This window comes from Procambarus clarkii, chromosome 75 (assembly GCF_040958095.1).
Source record: "Procambarus clarkii isolate CNS0578487 chromosome 75, FALCON_Pclarkii_2.0, whole genome shotgun sequence".
NCBI classification, from domain to species: domain Eukaryota; kingdom Metazoa; phylum Arthropoda; class Malacostraca; order Decapoda; family Cambaridae; genus Procambarus; species Procambarus clarkii.
In genome coordinates this window covers 24760220-24784609 of record NC_091224.1, presented here as the reverse complement: position 1 = coordinate 24784609, position 24390 = coordinate 24760220, and the positions used below count along the sequence as shown (strand labels likewise).

General features: G+C 37.4%; 1 protein-coding gene and 1 long non-coding RNA gene across 4 annotated transcripts; one reads left to right on the top strand and one right to left on the bottom strand.

Moving 5' to 3' along the window:
• Positions 1–486: 486 nt before the first annotated feature.
• On the bottom strand, positions 487–13636 carry LOC123771673 (calcineurin B homologous protein 1). Of its 2 annotated transcripts, none has more exons than XR_011224704.1 (5): positions 13334–13578; positions 10988–11136; positions 8272–8386; positions 4875–5716; positions 487–4563 (listed from the first exon to the last, which is right to left on the bottom strand). XR_011224704.1 is itself a non-coding variant. In XM_045764309.2 (5 exons), exons 1-5 carry the CDS (start codon positions 13398–13400, stop codon positions 1940–1942), a joined length of 570 nt encoding a protein of 189 aa, XP_045620265.1. In that variant the 5' UTR covers positions 13401–13636; the 3' UTR covers positions 487–1939. The 2 variants fall into 2 exon arrangements, 1 of the variants encoding a protein (XP_045620265.1); XM_045764309.2 differs by having other exon boundaries at positions 487–2084; positions 5623–5716; positions 13334–13636.
• Positions 13637–19405: 5769 nt separating this feature from the next.
• Positions 19406–24390, top strand: LOC138356901 (uncharacterized). 2 transcript variants are annotated; one of them, XR_011224703.1, is made up of 2 exons: positions 19406–20352; positions 22836–24390. It is a non-coding gene; the product is annotated as an uncharacterized lncRNA (long non-coding RNA). The 2 variants fall into 2 exon arrangements; XR_011224702.1 differs by having other exon boundaries at positions 19406–20574.

The window sequence follows — 24390 nt, the reverse complement described above, 5'->3', positions numbered from 1 at the left end:
CAAGAACTGAGGTGAAACCCAACACGGTGCAAAGCATCAAGATGATAAAGAACCGAAGGAGAGGCAGAGAAGTAGGCAGGGCAGCCATAATCCAGTTTAGATAGTACAAGAGAAGAGTGTAAATAGTGTGTGCATCTACCAACTCCTCAGGAAGTACGAAACAAAGATTAAATAAGGGTAAGCGGTTTAGAGCATTTAACTTGGAGGTAAGAGATATGGGGCAACCAAGACAAATGAGTGTCAAAGATTAACTCCCAAAAGCTTAGCAGAATCTTTATACGAAAGGGGACTACCATAGAGCGACAAAGGGGACGAAGAATGACCTGGTTCTGATTAAGTCATAGCACAGGTCTTAGTCAAAGAGAATTTGAAACCATTATTAGTGGCCCAGGATGACATGGCATCAATCACAAGTTGAAGCTGATGTTGGAGATTATTGCTGATGTCACAGCAATAATGCTAGACAAAAGGGTAAATTAAAAACAATTTATACACTAACCCTTTACAGTTCTACTACATGCTCATTCAGTTGCTTGATAATGGGCAACTGATGCTGAGGTTATCACAAGGTACCTGACTAGGAAATATTGTATTATCCACCACACATAATATTACACACATGCCTTCTCTCCATCTTATCACAACAAAATTATTTCCTTTTGGCCTTATAAATTAGCACAGTTTAAATGCTAAATTTCCAAGATTTTTCCCTTGTGTATTTAAATTTAGGTTTGAGAGATATTAAGAGGGTTTAAAATAGGTGAACAAACAATAAATTCTCACCACATAAGCTGGTAGTAGGCAATGCATGAAACGGTGAATACAGTAATTCTAAACAATACATTATAGTACAGTATATCAAAATGTATAACAAAGTATATTCTATCAGAACATATAACAATTTAAGTCATTGCTCATATTTATAGTGAGCCATGTAGATTTTATCTGAACTCTAATATACAATACACATCTGCAGTTGACTTTTTTTTTCAAAGACCAGATTAAAGCCATGATATTTTGTAATACTTTAAATTCCAAGAATAGCTTTCAGCATCTATAAAAAGATATACAGCAGGATCACTTTTTATTTAGTATGGCATAAATAAACACTACCTGTTCCAAGGCTTAAATATTAAGCGAACTTTGAACGTCGCTCCCAAACCACTGATTAAGTAAAATATGAAAAAAAAATACCGATTTTAACATAGTATTAAACATGAAACATTTCATTATTATTGTATATGGAATGGCATATATCATGGCATCACTTTACTACTAAGAGCAATTAAATGTCTAAACCCTCACCCCAACAGAATGAAGTTCTGTATTTGCAGATTTAGGACAGCCTTGCAAGTTATCACATTGATATCATGGACTCGAGTGAAATGTTTGAATTTAAATGTTTACCTGCAAAATACAGAAAACTGAATATATTTTTACTATATAGCATTGTATTTTTAGGTACATATATGAAAAGAAATTAATACCAAAGTACTAAATTAAGACAGCTTTGCTATAAATACTGTGTAGCAGTTTCAGCTGCTATGTAACTTACACTGGAACTTACAAACAACTTTACAACAAGTGCTTGATTTCTCCAGATTTGTTCCACTCATCTAAATCTAGCCACCTTGCATTGTGATTGCTTTTAAGAAAATAAGCCTCTGAAAAGTAAGAAACTGCATCCCCTCACAAAATTAGTTATCGATGTTCAAATACCCCATGAAATTTTAGAACTGCAGCTGAGCAAACTTTTAAATAACTAAATAGTAGTACTATACTTATTTCAGAAAGTATCACAGAGAAAAAAATTCTTCTCGATTATAATCAATTTTAAATTACCAATGAATCCTTTTCATAATTACCTTTTAGCAATTAGTACTAACTATTTTTGGAGAGAGCTTGAACATTAAAAAGTTAATTGAAAGGCATTTGCTTCTTATTTAAGGAACTTTATGGACATCTTCTGTTCAACATCCGTACGCTCCAATGCATCACAAAATTCTTCAAAGCTTATCATCTGGTCACCATCACGATCAGCCTCGATAATAGTACGTTCTGCAATGCTGTTGAGTTGTTCATCACTGTAACACAAATAAAACTTTATTGTATCAAATAAATGTTACAGTACAAAACACAGTACAGCATTGTACTGTATTACATATTCATTTAATTTGTAGAAGGATTGTATAACAAACTGTGGAACAGGGTGACAATACTTTCAAAATGTTTCAAGGAATTCTTTTTCCATGACACGAAAAGTAAATAAAAATACTGTAGTGAAAGTTAATCAATGTCATAAAAAACCAGCATTGATTGCAATTAATCACTAATTTCTGAGCGAGTCTCCCATTGCTCCCTGAAGCTAGCTTACTGATTATAAGTGCCATATTAGTTAGAGTCATCAGTTGCAGAGTTCTTGTTGCCTACTGGGGACCACGAGTCAGAACCTGACCCCCCTCAAAGGGGCACAGGGAGCAATGGCTCATGAACACTTTAAATGTAAAGTTTATCATCATGCCATTGACCAAGGAAGCACCCAGAAAAGTAAGCAAATCAAAATAGTACTGCATGGTTAAAAAATGCAACCAATGCCCTCAAAATATCAAAAGAACCCCTCCAACAAGAAAACAAATGACCAAAATATTGTCCAACCAGCCCCATGCTAGTTAGCTCCACCTCCCCTTTCATTGAGGGGGAGCTGGCCCAGGAGAGCTGGGCCGTCATCAACAAGTTCTTGAATGAAAAAAAAAAAAAAAAAAAAAAACGCCAACCGTAGGGAGGGTGTCAGGGAGCCTCTGGGGGCTCGCCCAGAAATTGGCATTTCATTATGAGGCCAGGTTCTGGTGCTAGTCTCTGGTCGGCCAATGGAATTCTGTGGCTGATATAATCTAGTGGATGGTACACTGTCAGTATGTGATAGCTTCAGGGAGCTACAAGGGGTTCCCCCTAGAAAGGCAATATCAATAGGAAGATGCAAGTCCTTGGGGAAGAAGGGGCCAGGACAATTGAGAAGGGCTGGAACTTGGCAGAAGCACTCATATGGAAGCTAAAATGATGACATGGCCCACAAAGTACTTCAACACAGGAGGAAGCTAGCCCATGGGAAGAAGAAGAGAGAAGTCAACCACCCCAAGGCAAGTTAAAATAAGCCTTCCTTAAATGCCACACAATCCAAAAATAACACCTCTCAAAGATAGAAAGCCACTGGATCCGCACTTGGGCAAACAGGCCAAGTTTGCCCAAATTGTTGGGAAATTGACTGCAGTTGACTGACCAGCTCTCAAATTCACAGGAAGGAGTTCTCATCTATCACCTATTCCATTGAAATATAGAAAGGCAAGAGATTAATTGTGAGAATGCTTTTCAACACTCCCTTCTACACATATGAAGCATAACTAGCCAACCTCTCACAGTATTCAAAAGATAAGTTTATAAACGCCTACAAAGGATATCTAATCAACTAGGCTGTGGCTCAAATATCAGGTTGCGAGCAGCGATGTCGAATGGCCAGGTTGACTAGCAACCCGGCTGTTCGATGCAGGAGGCCTATTGTTCAAGGTTATGTAGAAAACATTACCTTATTTTCTACACACTTTGCAATTAATCCTTACTGATGGCCTTTAGGATTAATTGCATTAGTTGGAGGAGACTTTTTGCATAAATCTAGTCAGAGACCAGGCAACAGGGACAGTGATCACCATCAAAAGGTATACATGACATCAATAAGGGTTAATTGCAAGATGTACAGAAAACAACGTAATGAGTCATATTCAGCTTGTGCAACTCCTGCAGCAATATTAGCTGTATTACCTCTTAAAATAACATGGTTCTTATTATGTATAAGGAATATTAAATCGATTCATGGTGTCTTTCAGGCATTTGCTTAATATTGTGTGCCATATAAAACGTTAAATGGCGAGTCTCTCAGATTAGCACTCCTTAGTTCATAGTTACTAGTGATCCAATGAGCTGTTAGGCTTAAAAATTATCTATTTCCTTCTGTATCTTTTTTTTTCTAATGCTCATTCAGTATATATATCCTGCACAATATATTCTATTAATACTGTCTGAAAAGAATTTGACAATTGGAGCAGGTACAGTTCACAAGTCTTATAAACCCAATATCTTTCGCAATAGAGAAAGGTCGCAAGTCTACTATCATTTCTCCAATAGATTCATGAATTTTGTGTGCTCCGTGGTCATTCATATCCCAAAATTTGACGTTTATTAACGACATCTTTTTAAAGTCAGTTCCTTAGAAAATTCTATGACAACTTTTTTTGGGGCATTAGTTAATATTAGAAAAGTGTATTAGAAAAATTTGGAAGTACTGTACTGCAGTGTTATTTTCTTTTTACTCGTACTTCTTTGCTATGATTTATACTAAAGTGTTTTAGAGCAGACTGTATTAGTTGTTGTAAAGTAACCAACTTTGGTCCTCTGGATATTGTTAAGTCACAGTTGACATATTGCCTTAGATGGGTTGTTATCTGCAATTTTGAATAACTTCTGTGCTAAGCTTTTATGCTCGAGACCAGAATCACTTGCCATAGCTGGGTTCTGAAAATAAAGAAAAATATAATACTATACTGTATTATAATTATAAAAACAAATACAATATAATCATACTACAGTAATATTAGGCTATGTATATTTATATATTAAATTGTTATGGTAAATAATTCTACAGTAAAAAGTGCTTCATATTAACTAAATTTAATGAGGAAAAGTCAGAAAAATGTTTACATGATATAACTTCCCTATTTCATCTAGTTGTTATACTGTATTTACTCTATTGATGACAATGTGAAACAAAACCTAAAATGATTGCAGGGTGTAGTCTGTATGTTTACACAAGTGATACAACTCACCTGATCCAGCAGCAGTGGAGCGCACTACCTGCTCTGTCCCAGAGCTGGCAACACAATAGCGCTAACCATGTAGTTACTTGCAGGGTTGCCCCAGTCATAAAAGCAATACAAAATAAATTTATTCTTAACTTTTAGTGAACAAAATACAACTTGAAGAGTGTAATACTTGATTGTTAATGATAATTTAAACAATTTAATTATTTACCCAAAACTAAAAATTAATTTTTTTATTAAATGTTAAAGAATCATTAAGAATTAGAAATCATTATAAATTTCTCTAGATTTCTGTTACTGAAAAATTCAGATTTTTCAGATTCTCAATTCCAATTAATTGTCCCATCACTTAATTTTTTCAAAGTGAAAAGCATAGTTACCTTGTGAATCAGGATTTTATAGGTGCAATGTGGGAGAAAAAAAAAAAAAAAAAAAAAAAAAAAAAAAAAAAATTGGATACAGATAGCTGCAAGGGTACAAATTGTTTCCTCCTGTCCACATTCATTTGACCCGGGAAAATGATTTTGTCAGGTATCTGTAGTCGACAGATTTAATACAAAAAGACCAAGAAAAATAAGAAACTTAAAACATTATATTTAAGTGTGTTTCAACTTATTGTAAATATCAAATCCACAGGTCCACATAATTTGAGACTATTGGCTATCATTATGGATACTATATACAGTACAATACTAATGGAGCTAATATATACATGAACACACTGCAGAAGGGCAACAAAAACTTTCTTACATACCTAATGTTCTCTCCAACCATCATATGGAGAACAGCAAGAAGTTCTTCCCGAGAGATGCGCTCATCGTCATCAAGATCATACATTTTGAAGGCAACTGGAGGAGTGCTCCAAAAACATTAATACATACAGTATAAAATACATACAGTATTGCAATTCTCAAAACATAATACATCTAAAAGCACATAAATCTATAAGAGATATTGTCTGTCTCGTATCCAAAGTGGGAGGTCAAATACTTCACCCAAATTTGCAGAGGGGAATGGTTTTGGGTAAGAGACAGACATAGCTGGTTGGAGTAGGCCAAAGTTAAATGCTTTAAGAAATATTTGCAATTATAAACACTACCATGCCATTTTCATGGAATCAAATGTGATATATGTAGTGTGATTAATGTGTAATTTTAATAATGATTATAAGAAAAGAAAAAAAAAAAAAAGAAAAATGCCATTCAAGACCCATACAGCTGTTTCAGTGCTGCTTGAGGGAGGAAAACAGGGGGGAAGACCAAGGGAATGTGGTGAGGAGTGGTGAAGAAACCATGAAAAAGGACAGGGGTGTATGAGTGCAAGGACCAACAGGGGAAAGAGACCTGGGTACAGCTGGGTATCCCTTCTATGTAAATGGAAATGTCTGACTGTCAGAGTCAAATGGGAGAGTGGGTAGGCTAGGGAAATAGAAAGTGGGTGGGAAAGAGGGAGGGGAGGGGGAAGGATGGGGAGGAGATACAGACTATCCCAGTCACTGCCAGGTGACTGGGATAGTCCTAGAATTCTCATACAGTTGTACATACATCTATTTTAAAATATGAACATATGGATAGGCTAAAGGTAATTGACACTTTAGGAAAGAGAAAAAGGGAAACTACAGTATAGCATTGGATAATAACTTAAAAACTGTCAAAAAATCTGAATATACCGAACAATTATTAAATGTTGACTAACTGAAGTCGTCTTACAATGAATAAATGAAGCCAAAATTTAACATCTTTTATGTTTGTTTATGCTAACCAAAATATTAAGACATTTTATACAGGTGTATTCATAAATTATATTTTATTTTAGTGTGTTTTCAAGCATATACAGGATCTTTAGGATGTACAATTTGGTTATGTTCCATGATGATCCTTTCAAGCAAGGTACCAGTATCAACAGCATGCAGATATGATAAATCACTTTTTGCAAAAAACAAAACAAAATATATTTCTTAACCTCAGCACTGCACCGCCTTAATTGTGACAAAGCTGTGCTGCGCCAAAATTAAAGTATTCCCTCCAAATTTTATTTTTCTTATATTTTGTTAAAATGAGTTCTATGATCACAGAAAACTAGAAAAAAAGGAGCGTTGTATGTAATGGAATGCCCTTTTCTAGGCGAGCCCCGGAGGTTCCCCGAAGCTAACCAAACTGATGTGTGCTATACGAGGTTGGGGTCATTAGTCACAGGAATCCTTATGCCTAATGGGGCCCACGAGCCAAAACCTGGCCCCATCAAAGAGGTGCAGAGAGCAATGGCCTATGAGCACTTTACATTTAAAGTACTGTACTGTATGTCATACTTGCCATCGACCAGGAAAAAGACCCAAAAAGGTAGATAAATTAAAATAGACCACTGTCTGGCTAACCTGTACAATCTACAACGTAAAAGATCAAAATAACTCCCCGAGAAAGAAACCAAACAAGCAAAACTCCATGCAACTAGCAATCACGTTTGTTAGTGCTACCCTCCAGTGGGGAGGGGGGAAGAAAGGGTAGTGTAAAGACAATAACAATAGTGTACACAATCCAATGTAAAATAATCTTGTATTGTTAAATAAAACCATGTAAAATTGTACCCCGAAAGGTGTAATTCTTGTCCCATGCAGAGCTGGTTATTTTCGCTCCAGCGATTTTGCCAATAACATATGTATACTGTACATATATATTCCTCCCATTATTTATAGGAGAGTAAGAGAGGGTGGTTTTATAAGTACTCTAGGGTACGGTTTTCAATCTTGTACCTTACAAGATGCAGGAGCTCAAGCAGCTGGGACAGAGTTGTCCCAACTTCAGGACAACTCCAGAAGTTGGAGACAACTTCTCCAATAAAAAATCTGCAACTTCTGAAGGCCACTATAGCTAAACTACAAGAGATATAGATTTTTTTATTTGAATTTTTGTGCTTCCTAGGTGCTAATTAACAATATCAAAGCAACAAATAATGTTTTTAGAACAGTTTATTTTTGGCGCACCACAGGAATAATTTATAATTCACTGTTGGGAACAGGAAGCCAGAGTGTATTCATACACTTTAGGGTTTTATCGAGGTTTCCCCCCTTTCCCCCAAGAGTTGAATTACCGACCCCGCCCAGGATGCAACCCCACAACAAGCTGACTAACTCCTGAGTACCCCTACTTTACTTGCTACTAGGTGAACAGGTACATTAAGTGAAAGGAAATGTGCCCAAGCATTTGTCCTGCTCAGGATTTGAACCTGGAATTCTCAATTGTGTGTTGAGAACAAACAACTGTATTACTGGGAATGTCATTATAAAAGATGCGCAGTGCAGGGGTTAACTTGTTCCAACCGTCTACCACTCTGCAAAAACACTTGTGTATGCATGTTACCTTTTTAATTTTACAGGCTAAAAGTTATATTATAAATCATTACTTACATCGCAGCTTTTCTTCTCTGGCATTAAGCTTATTGTCTTGGTTGCGTTTAATTGGCCGGAAGCGAGCTAAGACCCGCACAAACTGACGAAAGTTCACATGATCATCATCACTTTCCTGAAAAAGAAATTCAAATTGCATTTTATATACCATCAAAACTTGTAAGTTATATTGTAAATTAAATGTGTTCTACACTTTTCAGCAAAAATATAATACACAATTAAGTGAAGTCCATCATATTTGGGATATACAGTACAATGATACAAAAATATATTCAGACCATTGGAATACTGTATATCCAATGATCAAGACATATGATTAAATACAAGAACATAGTACTGTATGTATGGTAACCCTACACAATGATAAGAATGCAGTTGACTAGCAAATTTGCACAGGTGATACTAGCAAATCAGCACTGAATCCACTTAGAAAACTGGCAAAATTCACCTGTGTATTTCAATACTTTGTTTAAAAATGCTTACTTGCATTAGTGTTTTGGCAATCTCTAATACTCAGCAAATTGAGGGTTGTCTGTACACAGATATATCTGTGCAGTATCTCTATGATTTTACTTACAGTAGTTTTATTCTCTAATACTGTATTGGAAATCACTATATTTTTTTGGTTGTTACTTTTAATTGGTTATCCATTATGGTTACTTGTTACACAGATCAACAAAATATTTCAGTAGCTTATTTGATAAACAGAGCCATTTATTGCTAGCAGATGTAACCCTTTGCAACCCGTGTACATACCATAAATAACTTGCCACATGTTACTAGTACTCTCACCATCCCATGCAGGGCTCACTTGCCAGATACTGCATATTGCACTGTACTTTTAAGAGTGAACTGTGAGTTAAAAACAAATTAATCAGGAACTATGAATGCACAAGAATTGGCAAATTAATATGATCAAAAGACCAATTTATTGAGCAGGGCACACCTTTAGTACATTCTGTATAGAGAGTGGGTGGAAAGGTTTAACACTTATCAGAGGTAATACCTGTACTATACATACAATATAGCAATAAAATCTGATAATCTTAAAAATACAGTGTGCCAAAAAATAAACAAATAAAAATGTTAAAAATAATATACAGAACTACTGGTACATTGAAAAAGTATTTAATGCCAGTCCTAAAGAGACCATATTTAATATTAGATAAAGTTAGCTGATATATTATCTTATCATTCACCTTCCTTGACACTCATGTGCTGTGATTACAACTGTACTATAACCAACACACAGTATTCCACTTTCATATTATCAATGTAAACTTCATATTTTCAGAGAAAAACATAATATCATTGTATAACTTTAGCTAAACATTACAGTACTAGTGTCATATTAGCTGTGGATATTACTGTATTAGGTATAGTTATTTTAGATTTAAGTTATTTTTTTTCCATACACTCCTACTGTTCGTGCAATATAATGTTAAAGTACAGTATTGTTAAAATGTATAATGTAAAAAATATTATGTTTTAAGTATTTTTACTTCATATATATCTCAAATACTTTACAATGTATTACTTGGAGCATAGTAAAGTATTTGAGATATATATGAAGTAAAAATACTTTAACATAATATTTTTACATTATACATTTTTACAATACTGAACTTTAACATTATATTGCACGAAATGTAGGAGTTTATGAAAAAAAAATAACTAATCTAAAATAACTATACGTAATAGATCCACTACCAATATAACACTAGTACTGTACTGTTTAGCTAAAGTTATACAATGCTATTATCTTTTTCTCTGAAAATATGAAGTTTACATTGATAATATGAAAGCAGAATACTGTTGGTTATAATACAGTTGTAATCACAGCACACGAGCGTCAAGGAAGGTGAATGTATTACCTGGAGCACTTGGCAATGGTCATCATTTTCTTATTAAGGCCCTAGAAGGAAAGTGAGGGGACAAGATTTTTTTTCAAGACAGGGGATGGTTACTGGTGGTCTGAGGAAGCAAATGCAAGCTCTATGTATGTGCAGGACTATTTTAAATATGCAAATCAATAATATATGATGTGCACCATTCCGTGACAGTTACTCCCAACATACATATATGTTTTGCACTGTTTAAGGGTTAACCACTGCACTGCTCTGCATTAAAATACGATACACCCGTGGTGCGTCAAAAATAAATTCTTTCCAAAAAAATATTTTCTTATATTGTTAAAATGCAGTCTCTGATCATGGGAAACTAAAAAAAAAATATTGTATGTGACATCCTTTAGCCCCAATGGAGTTGGGAAGTTGAGCAAATTATGAGCAGTGGAGCACTCAAGGTCTCTAGGCCCCGCCATCCCGTGGGGTGGCAGTTGGCACGAATATAATGTTTCACAATTATTTTGACGTTTCTCATTCGTTTCTTCTCTGTTTTTTGCTGTAATATTATTTAAAAGTGTGTAGTTTGTGGAATTGATATAGTTCAATGTGTGGAACATCGCTATGCTCAAAATTATGGGGCTCATATATGTGACATGTATATTATATTATAAATCAGTTCCCTGCAGTGCCAGTGCAGAATGTCATTTTGCCTGACTATACTGTACACATTTCTGGTTTAATGACACTGGATACTTATCTTGGGGAATAACTTAATAATTCTGCTCTGAAATGTGCCTTTCATATTCATATGAAGCTTTATTTACACTCTGAATATCTAATTTATATAAAACAAAAACAAAATTACTTGCCTTAAAGAAAGCATGAACAATGCGGTCACCAAGAGGGTTAATTGCTAACTCAGGAATGCGGAGGAAATCTTCACGAGACAACGAGCCATTGTCCCCTTTATCCAAACTTGTGAAACGACTGTAGAGTCGTTCTATTTGACTTGGCAAAACTGTTAAAATGAAAAAGAAAAACTTGAAAAAGAGTTAGAGTAGCTCAAAATCTTGTAGACCAAGTAAATCAAAGAATAAAATACTTGCTAAGTTTTAGAATTAAATATAGTGTATAGAATTAAATTTTTTCATATAATACCGGTGTTTACATATATATAATTGTATATATAAATACTGTATATAATTACATACAGTGGGGCTTTCGATTTATGATGGTAATCCGCTCCCAGAGACGTATCGCAAGTTGAAATATCGTAAGTCGGAATTATTTTTCCCATAAGAAGTAAAGGGATTCGAATTAAATCATTATAATTATCAGAATTATTCCTTTATTTTGTTTTTTGGGGGTTATTTTTTCTTTACTTCATTTCAACACATATTGACTCAACTTTTACATATTCGAGTGCGAATGCTAAACAATGTTAATAAAAACATACAAGAATATTAATGAATTAGAACTACCTTATTCATTGTCGATAACTTCAACTTTCAATTATCTCTAAAACTAGAGTTTCAACTTGGCTGTTGCTTTCAGTGGTCTGCAGGCCCACATTCTTGAGGTTAAATGTGTAATTACCCAAGTGTAATTACCTAAATGTAGTTACAGGATGAGAACTACGCTCGTGGTGTCCCGTCTTCCCAGCACTCTGTCATATAACGCTTTGAAACTACTGACTTTTTTGTGCGGTAACTCTCAAGCATCTGTACTGAAGTTAACTGAACCACTGTTGAAATTATACTGCTGATTACTCGCTGTTGTTTAGGATTCAGCTATTCAGAACAAAATGTTTCAAGTAGCATGAGCCATGGTGAGCCCGTAGTGGACTTACCTGGCACAGGAGCGGGGCTGTATCTGTAGATTAATCGATTGATGAAGATTGAGCCACCCACCCACCTATTCATGGCACGAGCATGAATAGCCCATAATGTAGATATACTCCATTCTCGATTGCTTACATAATCGGACCACACCTCACCTAATAGGCTGAGATGAGTGTTAACTGTAATTAGGGAAGATGTATGATCTGTCATTTGTGGATTAAGTAGACTTAGCAAACCCATTTCATTAAGCTAATGAGAGTTTGGAGCGAGTACATTAACATAATACACTCACTACAAGTGAAAGGAGAGCAGTGTGGATAACATAATATTTTATTTTATTTGAGACTTGTTTTGAGTTCAGTTTTTGAGACTTGTTGACTATGTGTTGTATGTAGGTGCTAAAGTTTAGTCTCTTGTCTATGTACAAGCCAAGGAACTTTCCCTCATTTTTAATGCTGATGTTAACATTATCTATCTGAAGTTAAATTTGGTTTGATGATTTACTTCCAAATAAAATATAGTAAGTCTTTTCTTTGTTTAGTGCGAGTTTATTGGTTGACATCCACGAATGGACCTTATTTAATTCGTTATTTACAATATTATTTAGTGTGTATGGGTTGGGGTCTAAATAATGGGAATATAATCAGCAAATAGTATAGGCTCAAAGGTTACACATATTTGGTATACAAGTGACATCTATAAGATGATTATAGGGTCCCAATAGTACAGTCAGGTTTGTTCTTCGACTCACAATTGAGAATTCCAGGTTCGAATCGAGCGAAGAGACAAATGGTTGGGCGTATTTCCTATCACCTAATGCTCTATTCACTTCGCAGTAAGAGTTAGTCAGCTTCTTGTGGGGTTGCATCTTGGGAAGGGTCAGTAATTCGATCTGGGGGGGGAGGGGGCGGCCTCAATATAAACCGAACGTGTATGAATACACTTTGGCTGTCTGGTTGATTGCCTGTCCCAACAAAATGAATTATTATAATTATAAGAAAGGAGAGGTCTTAAAATACTGCCCTGTGGCACTGAACGGTTAGTGGTAGAGTGGATGGAGGTTATGTCATTGGTGGCAATATATTGGTGTCTGTCACAGAGTATAGTTCAGTATGTATGATGGAGTATAGTTCAGATCAAGGCTTCGGATTCCATAGTGGTGAAGTTTAAGTAAAAGGTAGTTAATGTTGACATTATCAAAGACCTTTCTCAGGTCAATGAACTCAGTTTTGTCAAGGGCTGAGTAGATTATATCAAGCAGACTAATAATGCCGGTATGGTCATTCAGGGTGAATGGCTCTGCCCAATAAACTAGCCCTTCAGGGCAAAATTAAATTAAAAAAATAATAGCGTATATAGTTATAGAGTACTCACATCCTGTCTCTGCCTGGATATCCTTGATATCTTGCTCCTGCAGCATCAGACTGCTCTTGTTGCCCATGGTTGCTATGGTCAGACGCCTCACAACACAAGATACCACACCAAGATGGAGAGGAAGGCTGCTGACCTTGTACACCTTCCCTTATACCCGTGAGGAGACAAGTGTGGGTGAGGACTGGTGCAGAGTGCAGCACAACTACCCAACACGTCACCAAGCTCTCACACTACTACACACTACTGACCGTCTCCATCACCGTTGCCACATCCGACATCCTCAAAGTAGCTATTTGAAGGACTAAAAGTAGCGAATTGGTGATAAAAGTAGCCCAATATTTTGTTTAGTGACATAATATTGACATAATTGACATAATATTGGCATAATATTGACATAATTGACATAATATTGGCATAATATTGACATAATTGACATAATATTGACATAATATTGACATAATATTGACATAATATTGACATAATTGACATAATATTGACATAATTGACATAATTGACATTAAATAAATAAATAATAAATAAATAAATGTTTATTTAGGTAAGGTACATACATACAAGAAAATTTTACAAAGATTGTTGGACTTATAGATAGGGCTAGTACATACAATGCCTAAAGCCACTATTACGCAAAGCGTTTCGGGCATGATAAACTTAAATGACAAGCTTAATACTAATTGAGCATAATGAGTAGAATGAAAACAAGAAATGAAAACATAGATGAAAAAGCAGCACAAATACAATTATGTCGACAAACAGCGCTCTTTAAAGAAAAACAGACATTGGTTGACAATAGAAGGGTAAAGTAGGTTACAGGGAATTTATTAGGTATAGCTTCGTTTTTAACTTAAACTGGTTGAGAGAGGTACAGTCTTTAACATGGTTAGGAAGGTCATTCCACATTCTGGGCCCCTTGATTGTAGAGCATTTCTAGTTTGATTAAGTCGTACTCTAGGAATATCAAAACTGTATTTATTTCTGGTGTGATGCTCATGGGTTCTGTTACAACCTTCTATGAAGCTTTTGAGATCAGGATTGGCATTATAGTTTAGCGTTTTATATATGTATAATACACATGAGAGAATGTGCAGTGACTTAATGTCTAACATATTCAGAGATTTGAGTAGGGGTACCGAGTGATGTCTGGGGCCAGAGTTGGATATTGTCCTAATAGCAGCTTTGTGTTGAGTAATTAGAGGACGTAAGTGATTTTGGGTAGTAGAGCCCCAAGCACAAATACCATAGTTGAAATATGGATAGATAAGGGTATATATATATATATATATATATATATATATATATATATATATATATATATATATATATATATATATACTTACTCAATATTACAACCCTAATGTAAGACTATTAACAGTTAAAATCTTCTAGTTAACAGGCATATAGTTATTAAATGAAGTTGAGTGATGTGATGGACATAATCTTGGCTTCATAAGAACGACGCCCGCCAGTGTTTACACTTAGTATCTGAAGGCCCACAAACATGGTCGAACGCACAAAACACTTCACTGTGGACAGTTTTATTTATTTATTTATTTATTTATGCATATACAAGAATGTACATAAGGAATGTGAGGATACAAATATGGTAATTACAGTCTTGTAAAGCCACTAGCACGCGCAGCGTTTCGGGCAGGTCCTTAATCTAAGAAAATTTTAAGGAGGTAAATACTTGCAAAAATTATAGACAAAAAAAAATGAAACATTACATGAAATGAAAAAAAAGCTGAGAGAAAATTGTAGGTACAGTATATTAAAGCACATAGGTAGCTAAGATTGATTGCAATGACAGCTTGAATGGTAGTTGATAAAAAAATTGTTAGGCACAATACAGCAGAAACAATATAAGATTGATTGCAATGACAGCTTGAATGGTAGTTGACAAAAATTGGTAGTCACAATACAGCATATGGCTAGCACATAAAAGAAGACAGCAATGAACACAATGATAAGGTTGTTTGATATTACATAAAAATTAGGAGATTGGGTAACACTAGGTACAGAGCAAATTTAAAGCTCAGTGTACGAAACTAAGAAGATGAAGTTAGGTACTTTTTGGTTTTGCTTTTAAATAAGGCAAAAGTTTTACAGTTTTTCAATTCACTAGGGAGTGAGTTCCATAGACTAGGTCCCTTAATTTGCATAGAGTGTTTACACAGATTAAGTTTGACCCTGGGGATATCAAAGAGATATTTATTTCTGGTGTGGTGATAATGGGTCCTATTACATCTGTCCAGGGAGAGTTTCAGAGCATGGTTTGCATTTAAGAACAGGGTTTTGTAAATGTAGTTGACACAAGAGAATGTGTGGAGGGAGTTAATATTTAGCAAGTTTAGGTTCAAGTTCAAGCAAGTTTAGGGATTTAAACAAGGGAGCTGAGTGTTGTCTGAAAGCAGAGTTAGTTTTTGGGTAGACTCCTATTACATGTACTGTGTGATAGTTATACTTATATATAATAATATGTATTAAGAGTAAACGCTTAACATGTAATATTAATTAATAAAAACAAAGTCAGAAGCTACACGCCTGTCTCTCCATGTCTTATGTGTTAATTTTGGGCGCTCTTGTACTTGTGCGCTAGCTGGCGTTCACAACTGATCTCGCCTTCAAGAACTAGATTTGGTCAATCATAATGATAACAATGTGCATTTATTAGGGGAATAAATTTTTGAGCCCACTCAGAAATAATGGCCCTCAGAAATAATCGAATCATTATAGTAATTATTTTTTGTTGTATTAAAAATATAAATAAAACCCATTGGTACTCTAAATATGAACACTAGAAAACCCTCAATACCACAGGGAAACTTCGCATCTACTGCAGATACATCGAGAATATATACGTATTTGTGAAAAAAAACTACTAGAATTGTCGCTATTAAAGGATCTACTTATCCGAGTTAACTTTACTCATGAACTAGGCTTCGATGGTACACTCTCTTTCCTCCATGTCTACGTGAGAACCTAATACAACTTTCACCACAGAAAGTTATACTAAACCCACCAACACTGGAATGTGTATGAATGGTCAGACAGGTATAAGAGTAGTGTAATAAACGCAATTATACTCAGAGCCCTTACTCATTGTACTGACTGGTATAAAATCTACAAGGAACTGGAGAGAAGCCTTCAATTGTGTTAGCTACACAAATTGAGAAGTCATCACCATTAACTGTTTAATAAATATTAACATAGACAAGGATTTACTCCTAAAATATATTATTTTTGCAATGTTAAATGGGATTCTTGTACTGTGATTTGTGTATTTGTATTCACTGAATTTGTGAGTTCCTTGACGGACTTGAAGAAGAAGGGGGCAGAAATAGCCTAAGCTACTCTATCCCTTTGAGATGTATTTTTTCTTGTCTCAATAAACATACTTGAACTTGAGAAGTCAACACCCATATCAGAAGATATTTAGAAAAATTGTATAACTAACTCCCTTTCCATAAAACTCTATTACAAAATCCACTATGAGCTCTTTTTAATGGCAAAATTTAGCCATTTTGTGTAACAACTGTTATAATCTCATACATTTAATAATCATAGTAATCGAAATATTCATATTTTTTATATACAAGAGATGAAACATCAAGCCATAAGCTAGATCTGTGTGTCGCTCCTGAGGACGTCAACAAGGAGACGAACTTTTAGCAAATACCTTCCTGTGATTGGCTGTTGCTGAGAATGCCAACACTCTTTCTATAAATTATATGCAAACTAAGAGATAAGTCTTTTTGCACAACAATCTCTTTATTTCAAACACAACCTCTTGGTTATGTACAAGACAGAAATTTCCATCTAACTGAATAATCGAGTTCAATAAGAGAACGGAGCATTGTATCATCGATATTAATTGCGTAAGGCAACCCTCACTGATGACGTCACAAGTCAGGTAGCTAGCCCATGTTTCTGTAACAGCCGTTACATCCTGCAGTATTTAATTATCACATTATTAATGCTTATAAATACTTAACCCTTCACTTTTTTGGTCGATTAAAGTTGAAACTGAATATCATAAGCAAGGATGGTGTGCTGAATAAAGATGATTTATTAAGTGGATGGAGCCTTTAGGTGATCCCTTCCTGTGATTGGCTGTTGTGCGAATGTCAACAAAGAATTTCTACCCCTCCTACCCGAGCACAACAACCCGCCTTATGGGTTGCTGTTTGGATATTTATAGTGCGTTGGAAAAAAAAGAGATGGCGCTAGTTGTATTTTGTGGAGTAATTTGTTATAAGTGTAATTTGATGTCAACAGATGGCGTAAGCTGTATCTTATGGCTACTATTGACCAAAGAATTTCTACCCCTCCTACCCGAGCACAACAACCCGCCTTATGGGTTGCTGTTTGGATATTTATAGTGCGTTGGAAAAAAAAGAGATGGCGCTAGTTGTATTTTGTGGAGTAATTTGTTATAAGTGTAATTTGATGTCAACAGATGGCGTAAGCTGTATCTTATGGCTACTATTGACCAGCCAGTTGATAGTGTTCTGTTTTGCCGACAGATGGCATCAGCTGTATCATTATTACTTCCGAATTCCTTTTAAACACTGATCCGCAAATCCCATAGCTTATGTTAAATTTTATTCTATTCTGGTATTAAGTAACAATTACTTTTCTTTTATCTGCCGTTGAGAATATTATTATATAACGTCTGCTTAGGATGAACTGTTCTCTGTTGAGATGGCCGAAATATTATTAAAACAACAAATGATGCATAAAATAACAGCATTTCACACTAAAAATACTTTGATATATTGAAATTTGGTAATAAATTCCAATCTAGGAATCTCTTATGACGAAACTGTACTGTGTTCGCTTTAGCCGGGTATACTGTATATAGTAGTTAATATAATAATAAATCATTTTGTAGGGGACAGGCAGCCAGTGTATAGCCCGGCCGGGGCCAGACTTGACTTGTGAGAGTTTGGTCCAACAGGCTGTTGCTTGGAGCGGCCCGCAGGCCCACATACCCACCACAGCCCGGTTGGTCCGGCACTCCTTGAAGAAAATAATCTAGTTTCCTCCTGAAGATGTCCACGGTTGTTCCTGTAATATTTCTGATGCTCGCTGGTAGGACGTTGAACAACCGTGGACCTCTGATGTTCATACAGTGTTCTCTGATTGTGCCCATGGCACCTCTGCTCTTCACTGGAGTAAGACTGGGTGCTGCCGGGGCTGAACTTTATCAGCCTTACAAGCACAATTTTTTGTTAAATCTTCACAAGGAAGAACAACTGTAAATGTTGGAATAGTTTATTATAACATAGAAGCTAAAGAAACTAGTTCAGAAACTGAGGAAATAATGCTGCCGAAAAAAAACATTAAAAAGTTCACTCATGCTGATTGGTAGACATTCTGGCCAAAACAGGAATTTCACACTGATCTTAATGCTGTTATGTTGATGTGATTATCATAATATAAAGATGTTAAGGCAGGCTGGTTTAGTTCATTTATTATGCACCCCATACCCATCTTGTGGGCAGTAGTGGAAAGGGTTACAGAGGCACATAATGGGCTCAGGGACTGAACCCCACAATTTATTTAGCTAAGCAAGCAACAATCTTGATGTGCTAGTTACAAAATTCAATATAAGTCGTCTCATCAACAATGGGTTCGAGATCGACCACAAGTACAGTTTCTAAATTACGCAACTGACATATGGAAAGGTAGTGTCAAAATTGATATGTTTGTCCTGCACACCGCCCCCCATCCAGTGGGCAGCGGTAGATAGATTACAATCACTTAGTTACTACCTACAGTTAGCAAACTGGGGATATTTGGCTAAAATTTCTGGTAGCAGATCATTTTGAATGAAATATTTACACATCGTTGGAACATTGGTTATAGAATTGTCTCTAAATTCACGTATCTTTTCGCACTCCATCACATAGTGACGGAGGGTGTGCGAATAATTTTGTTGACACAGTTTACATTTGTTTCCATATAGTGAGGAGGGCAGATAAGATAATAACAGGCCGTTTGATGTAGTAATGAGCAGAAATATTCACAGACAGAGAGACAGTGAGAGTGAAGATGAAATAACAAAGAGACCAAAAAATGAAACCCTACTCAGCAAGACTCAAGAGAAGCAATTTAATAGAAGGAAGAGGCTGTTGTTCCCTACAACATGCCGACTGAACTTCCACCAAAAGCTGGAGTGGACGGTACGTCTGGCTAAGGAGTGTATGGAATATGAACCACTCTTCAAGGAGGGTTTTCACCGGCCCTGCATAACAGTTGGGACAGAAAAGGCCGTGGAACGCCTCACGACGGTTGGTTTTCAGAACATTGTGTTGGTTACTCCGGAAGAAGGTATGGTGCACACAAAGATCATAGTTTTTAAGTATCCAACTTATTTGGATCCTGATTGTCTTCTTCTCAACAATGATAGTGTTGTATGGGTAAAGAGGAACAGTGTTCGTGGTGACAAACAAAGCCAGGTTGTTGCCTTGGTAAAGGGTGAGGCGCCGGAAAGAATTTTTGTGCAAGGACTAAGCTACAGGAAAGTTGCAAAATACATTGAGGAGCCCATATTATGCATGAAGTGTTCACGTTGGGGACATATGGCATAGAAATGCCAGTTTGACCCCAGGTGTCGGTATTGTGGTAAGAAACACGACTCGCGAGAGTGTAGAGTCAAGATTGAAAAAAGTGAAAAAATCGTCCCAGTTTGTTGCAGCAGCCACAATGCTGGTTCCTATCTATGCCCCATGAAGCCTCATCTGAGAGAGACTAGGACGGGTCCTACAAGCAGGATAGATGTATCCTCGAAGGAAGGAAAGATCGTGCAGCATCGATGAGTACACTCTCATCGATCGATGAGTTAAGCCGACGTCCTTCCTGCGATGAGTTAAGCCGACGTCCTTCCTGCGATGAGTTAAGCCGACGTCCTTCCTGCGATGAGTTAAGCCGACGTCCTTCCTGCGATGAGTTAAGCCGACGTCCTTCCTGCGATGAGTTAAGCCGACGATGTTCTACAGGTATTATATTTATATTGGTCATATAAATACACGGCCTTTCTGGCCGCGGGTTTATCCAGACGTGTTGTCTGCCGGTGTAGCCCGGAATCTACTGCGGCCCCCCAGGCCGCTGGTTTCTCCAGACGTTTTGTCTGCCTAATGTAGCCACGAAGGTTGTCATAGCCGCTGCCGTCTTCGCTGTCTGCGCTCGGGGGTTCATGTCCAGCCGACGTTCTTCCTGTGGTGAGTTAAGCTGGCGATGTTATTCAGGTATCTTATTTACATTGGCCATATAAATATGTGGTCTTTCAGGCCGCTGGTTTATCCAGACGTGTTGTCTGCCTGGTAGCCCGGAAGTCACAGTGGGCCCCCCCCCCCCAGGCCGCTGGTTTATCCAGACGTTTCATCTGCCGGTGTAGCCCGGAACGTTTCCACAGCCACCGACTGTGGAAACTTACAAGTGTTAATCCCGTTTCTCTAACGAATTATAGTCCAGCTTTATTTTGAGCATACTTTGTTTTGCAATTTATAATTATTTATGTTTGTATTAATTGTAATTATGTTATAATAGCACAGTTTGCCTAGTTTCCTCAGTAGTTACAGTAATTTCGTTTGGCTCTTGCAGTTATTCACGTCGCTTATTTGGTTATATTTATGTTATGCATCTCCTCCGTTCCCTTAATGTAATATGGCTATATATCCACGCCGATTGTATACCCTTATTTTGTACTTGCAGATACCACGTGCCATGCCTTGCCCTATTCATAATTATGTTCTACATCTCGGCGCTAACATGCCTCCTGTTTCAGGTTACCTCGGACTTTCTTTCCCAATCAGCCTCCTTAATTTACTCCGACAGTTGATGCGTTGCTCATGTCGCATGTTTATTTTTGCGTTGCTGTGTCCAGTATGCTTGCCCACTTTTACCCTGCCTTACGTCATCAAGTAAAGACAGCCAGGATGTGCTATTTGCAGAGTTACTAATTAAATTATTAAGTAAAGTCAGACAGGCAGTGCTAGTTGCAGAGTTACTAAGTAAATTATTAAGTAAAGTCAGCCAGGATGTGCTATTCGCAGAGTTCCTAAGTAAATTATTAAGTAAAGTCAGCCAGGATGTGCTATTTGCAGAGTTACTAAGTAAATTATTAAGTAAAGTCAGCCAGGATGTGCTATTTGCAGAGTTACTAAGTAAATTATTAAGAAGTCAGCCAGGATGTGCTATTTGCAGAGTTACTAAGTAAATTATTAAGTCAGCCAGGATGTGCTATTTGCAGAGTTACTAATTACTAATTACTAGTCTTTTGCTGGGCTACCTTTATGCTTCTCCCCTTCCTGTCTAGGTATGTTTAGGTATGGCTAGCGGTGCGCGAGCCGCGGCTTATCGGTTCCTCCTACGTCTGCGTGTCTGTTAATTTTGTTATTGTTGGACTCGCAATTTGATTTGTATTTATTACGGAAAAATTTTTCTCCCGCAATTTACTCTTTGTTTAAGTTTCACGTTCAATTTGTTATTAAGGGACTATCAATTAGGATTTGTATTAATCTATTGCTTTGCCTCTGTGCCTTTAAGTTATTTTCAGCTAAGGTACGCTAGTTGCAGTGCATTCGGGTGGCCCCCCCCCTCCCCCCCACAATTTTTTTTCTCCTCCGGTTATTTCGTCCTATTACACTCGTTTCCCTCATTATATATTCTATTCTGAATTTTGTGCATTATATCTGACCACCCATTCTTCATCGTATCGACAGTACATTAAGTTACATTTGGATGCTACCGAGAAGTTTAGCATGGCCTCGCGCACGGTGTCATGCAAAAAACTGGCCATTCGGCCTTCCTTTCGGCAAGCTCAAGCCAGTCAGTTAGCATGACGTCGGCCAGCTTGTGGTTGGCCAGCGCAGCCAGCATGCTGTTGGCCATAGGTCGCTAACGTTCTTTGGCCATCCGGCCTTCTGGGCTATTTTACTCTTCTTGTTCCTTCGCCATTGTTGTTTCCTACTACGTAATAGTATTCTATTTAATTTTACCTCATCTATCATTAGGTTAGGGGCCCCTTACCTCCAACCGCTATTCCTTCCACTGCGCTCTGCCCGCTTGGCGCTCAATGCCGGTTTCTTCTGTTCCCTTTATTCGCAGCCACGACAAGCCGGAACCCCCCCCCCCCTTCACACCCTACTGCGGCGAGGAAGAGAACGCGAGCCGGATATTCCTCTGATCACCATCAACGCACGCAGCGGTGCCGGGATGCAGCCGCCCAGGGCCTACGTTAATACTATTATCTTCTCTTTATTTGCTGGGCTATATGGCAGTATTAATATTATTCCGTACCGTTACTGTCATTCCAGTATTATTTTATTAAAATATAAATTGTTATTATGGTTTGGCGTTGCTTTCTTAATTTCTTCCATTCTGCGGCACTTGCCGTCATCTGTTATTTACGATATTACATTGTATTCTTCATTGTACGATTATTTACGACATTGTATTCTTATTATTATCCTTATTACAGTTACTGAATGGCAGCTCCCTGCCGTCGATTTCACTTTGCTCCTGTTCTAAAGATGTTGCCGAAGTTCACGGCGTACTAGCTGCGGCTCGCAGACGCTCATTGACAACACAAGACTACACTCAGCGGCCACTCAAGGCAGACTCCTTGGCTTCTATCCAGCCCAATCACCCGTCTGGAGGCAGAGATGGGATAGAGACCAAGGGTAATGTTCCCCGCTCACATTCTACATCCGATTAGGACACAAGCATGTTATAGATTTGGCTTTAAGAATTGGTTCTTATTCCATTTTATTGTTTATGTATATGTTGCTTAGTTGTTATACCCTTTCTTGGTATATGTATTGTTTATATTCAAGATTTATAGTGTTTCGTCTTACCCTGTTATAGTTGCTTTGTGCCTCCTTGCTGTTCTACCGGTTTTCTCCCACCTTTGCTCTTAGCAAAGGTACTTCCCCCTTCCGTTTGCTGGAAGATTCTTAGATTTGTTAGCCCCCCTTCATTGCTCAGTATAATTATTCGGATGCTCTTTATTCATCCAGGATTGTTAATTAAGGTTTCTCTTAATTCCTGCTGCCGGGCTCCCTCCCCCGTTTTTCGTCTCCGTATTGATTCAGCTAGGGTTTCCCTCTCGTCTGTGCTCTTGCCTGTCACGATAACACTGCACGCCGCTTCTGCCCACCCTTACTGCCTTATATCTTTCAGCCCGGGGGAGGTGAGCTACGCGACAAAAAATCGACGCACGCTCCGACTGGACCAGGTATCGCTTACATGGTCAGGAATCAACACTCTTCGGATCCTACAAGCACAGATCCTACAAGCGCTCCTGTCACCAGGCGAGATTTCTCCAGGATCCTACGCGCTGCCCTCTCGGCGCTAGGCTTGACTTCAGATGACTACGCTCCGCACCCAGCTGTCTCGGGACGGGCTCGCCACATCAGAAATAATGGCAAACGGCAGGCGGAAGAGTAGTGCTCACATCCTACGTCAGACGGGACGTTGTTGCTCTGCTACATTGAGTGCCTCACGCGGCCAGCTGGCACTCGCCCTTCGGGGGGGGGGGGGTCCGGCCGCTGGCCTGCGGTGGGGGTGCAGCGCCGGTCCCCAAGTGTCCCGCTGTCCGCAGCTAATACTTTGCCCAGTCTAGGTGCTAGTAAGCCCTACTTGTAGTCACATCCCCTTCTCCTTATCCATTAGGTCTTTTACGGCCTCTTGGCCGGGTACATTACGTGTTATGTGGTCTCTCACTTATTAGTTATTCTTTGTGTCCTGCCTGTTATATCCTAGTGTTATATAATTACTACACATTTGCACTCGGCCTTAATTCTAGTACCAGTTAACCTTTAGGTTTCTGCAGAATTAGTTTCCATGTCACTATAGGCTAAGGTCTCATACTTACTACGGGTGTACCTTTTAAGTTAAATCTAGTCCTTGGAATTGTTACTGTTAATTCTTACTTTATATATTTACTTTATATATTTTAATATAAACGTTATATATTCCTTAAATTATATTTGAAACTTTGTATATTTACATGTTCAATATTAAGTTTTATATAA

Coding starts and splice junctions, on each gene's coding strand:
- LOC123771673 (XM_045764309.2), bottom strand. CDS start 13,400: ATGGGCAACAAGAGCAGTCTGATGCTGCAGGAGCAAGATATCAAGGAT. Junction 11,137..13,333: donor TATCCAGGCAGAGACAGGAT/GTGAGTACTCTA, acceptor TCATTTTAACAG/TTTTGCCAAGTCAAATAGAA. Junction 2,085..5,622: donor ATGGTTGGAGAGAACATTAG/GTATGTAAGAAA, acceptor TTTGTGTTACAG/TGATGAACAACTCAACAGCA.